The sequence below is a fragment of the Cyprinodon variegatus genome, unplaced genomic scaffold (assembly GCF_000732505.1).
Source record: "Cyprinodon variegatus isolate N-32 unplaced genomic scaffold, C_variegatus-1.0 Scaffold513, whole genome shotgun sequence".
In the NCBI taxonomy this organism is placed as follows: Eukaryota; Metazoa; Chordata; class Actinopteri; order Cyprinodontiformes; family Cyprinodontidae; genus Cyprinodon; species Cyprinodon variegatus.
In genome coordinates this window covers 357,300-360,046 of record NW_015150966.1, presented here as the reverse complement: position 1 = coordinate 360,046, position 2,747 = coordinate 357,300, and the positions used below count along the sequence as shown (strand labels likewise).

At 37.9% G+C, this 2,747-nt stretch overlaps 1 protein-coding gene across 1 annotated transcript in view; it reads left to right on the top strand.

Annotated features, from left to right (window-relative positions):
• Positions 1-568: 568 nt before the first annotated feature.
• The window catches only part of LOC107094896 (synaptotagmin-9-like), an 82,728-nt gene continuing 80,549 nt past the window's right edge, over positions 569-2,747 (top strand). The window contains exon 1 of the mRNA XM_015390787.1: positions 569-1,189. Within this exon, the coding sequence (XP_015246273.1) occupies positions 1,042-1,189 (148 nt within the window). The 5' untranslated portion in view covers positions 569-1,041. The remainder of the gene's footprint in view (positions 1,190-2,747) is intronic.

Sequence of the window (2,747 nt, the reverse complement as noted above, 5' to 3'; positions counted from 1 at the left end):
CCGGAAGCACGCCCTCCAAGCCAGAACGGGGAAAGAGCACCATCTGGAGGTGGAAACAAAACCCCAAAAAACAAACCCCACAAACAGAAACCTAACAAATGCTACCACTTTTTGCATTTACTTAACCATATTCTAGTTAATTAACACCATTGTTTTATGTCCTACCCTGCTAACATGAAACAATTGTATTAAAGTAACTAAATAAGATTGAGTAAATGCCAAAAACGTTGCATCATTTTTTTCAATGATATCTTTAAACACATTTTAGTTAGTAGGACTGATGGAAACATGATTTTAGAATTAAAAAGGCAACAGACACCTGGTCTTATTCAACAGACAAAAAAAGAATGCTTAAAATATGCTACATAATTAAATGTGGAATTACATCTATAAAGAGGAATTAATACGTTTTTATTACACTGTTAAGGAAGAAGTGGTGTGTTTTCTGTCAGGGCTTCTCTCTGTGTGGAGGTGGCTGTGTGTGTGTGCGTGAAGGGGAGTTTGGATGCATTTGTGATGGTGTTGGTAAAGGAGGAGGAAGAGGAGGGAGTGTTGATGGAGGCTGAACTTCCTGTCCGTCTTTTGTATCTCTCAGTGCTCTGAGAAATAAGTGTGCGGGGTGAAAGAAATGCTTTCATTCAGAAGAGACCTTGACTGGCGCAGCTGAAGCCTGGAGACGGTAATTCAGAAAACAACCCTGAGAGAAGAACACGAAGAAGCATTGAGGAAGAAAAGAGGGCGCAGAACAGTGAGACCTACTTACTCTTTGGACTTTGAATAAAAAAAAAAAAACAAGCAGATTTTATTTTATTTTATTTTTTACTTTACACATATCACCGTAAACCTCCCGCTTTTATTTTCAAACCCTTCTCCAACTTCGCTCAAATCGACTTTCAGCAGTTGTAGCTGATGCGCCTGGCGCGCAGGAACCATCCCTGGCTCTTTCTGGCTGTCGCTCGTGCGTATTTACGCCGGTGGTGAGGCGGGCGCGCGCGTGTGCGTGGCAGAGAGGAGCAGTCGTTAGAAGGATGCTGGGAGGCAATGCCTGCAGAAAGAGAGGATGAGATTTGTCGAAAGGCGCTGGAATTGCTCTCCGACCTTTGTTCAAAGGGAGAGGTGCAGGACGACAACTGTCTGGATTTCATCTATTATTTCAGGGACCTGGCCAGACCGCGCTACACCGACTCAGGTAAGGAGGCGCAGCCTTTCGAGGTGGATGATATTTAGTCAGAATTAAATCTGAATTGTTCAATATAGTTCAAAGGTTTCGGATACATTTAAGATGTTCAAACTAAAATGAAGCAGTGGTGAACTGCCTCATAATAATAGGGACTTTTTTAACACTTAAAAAAATGATTTTAGTCCTTCTGGCACCTGTTGTCCCTCCCACTTTGACGTGTTATCATTAAAACTGAATCGTAGATACTTTACTGTTATCATTTATTTGAACATTTTTCACTAAGTAAAAAAAGGCAAAACCGGATTTCTTCATGTAAAAGTAGAAAAATGTGCACCAAACAAACATTTCAATGTACCAAGTTCATCATCCATGCACAAGTGTCAGTTACTCAGATCTATTAGCAGCAAAGGTCTCAAAAAGCATTTCTGATCAATGGTTTGTCTATTAGCCTTCCTCTGACTCTCTAAAGGATGGATGGGAGTGTGGGTTTGGTTTGTCACTCACTTAGAGTGGAAAAGAAAAGAGAGAGAGAGAGGAGCAGCCCCACCCATTTTTAATCAAAACTCCCAGCATTGTGTAGCTGAGGCTCTGGAAAATAAAATGATACAAATCAGCCACTTAAATCCTTACAACAAACCAGGGGCTTTGCTTAATATAAAGACATATGGGCTCTAAAAATCAATGAAGTCACATTTTTCTTTCTATAGATTACGATTTTCTGTGAGGCTGCATGTCAGATTAAGAGAATGAAACCATTTAGAAATAGCAACCTTTAGGCAGATTCAAAATAATTTTCTTTAAACCCACAGTTTTTAACCATATTTTAATTGGTTTTGTCATATATTTCAATCCTAGATATCCTGTTTTTAAATGTACTGCACCGATCATCACATTTAGCAATACATTACAGTTTCAGCTGCTGTATTTTATGTTGCATTTTAAAATATATGATTGCAGTGCACTTTACATGTTAGGGTTATTATTTTCTCTACTTTTGCTGCTAATATACTCTTTATTTGTTAACATATTGCATTATAAAACATATATAACCTCTTATAATGACTAGAGATTTGTTTCTTTTTTTATGTCATCCCATTGCCTTGTTAATGTTTGTATCAATTTATCTGTATAGCACATAAAAACAACTGATGTTGAATGAAGTGCTGTAAATTTTGTGTAAATAAAACAAGATAACAACAATAAGAACAAAGCATTGAAAGAAAAAAAAATAATTTAGAACTAAAACATAATATTCTCCATAACAATTGTTATGAGAGAAACTCAAACTCTGTTTTCAATGAAACCCCAAAGGATAGAAACGGATATTGAGCAACAATTCAAAAGTCTTTGCAGTCCATGAATGAAAAGGTAACCTGTTCCAAAGTTCAGGAGCAAAAGCTGCCAAAGCATCAGCTACAACTTCTGAATTTCAAACTGGATCTGGGATTATCTAAGAGAAGCTGGTTTGTTGACTGAGGCGCTCTTGCTGGAGTGTAAAAATGAAGATGAGAATGAAGAGAACATCCTAAAACAAACTAACCTGGCGTTGCAAGTAGGGGTGAGTATC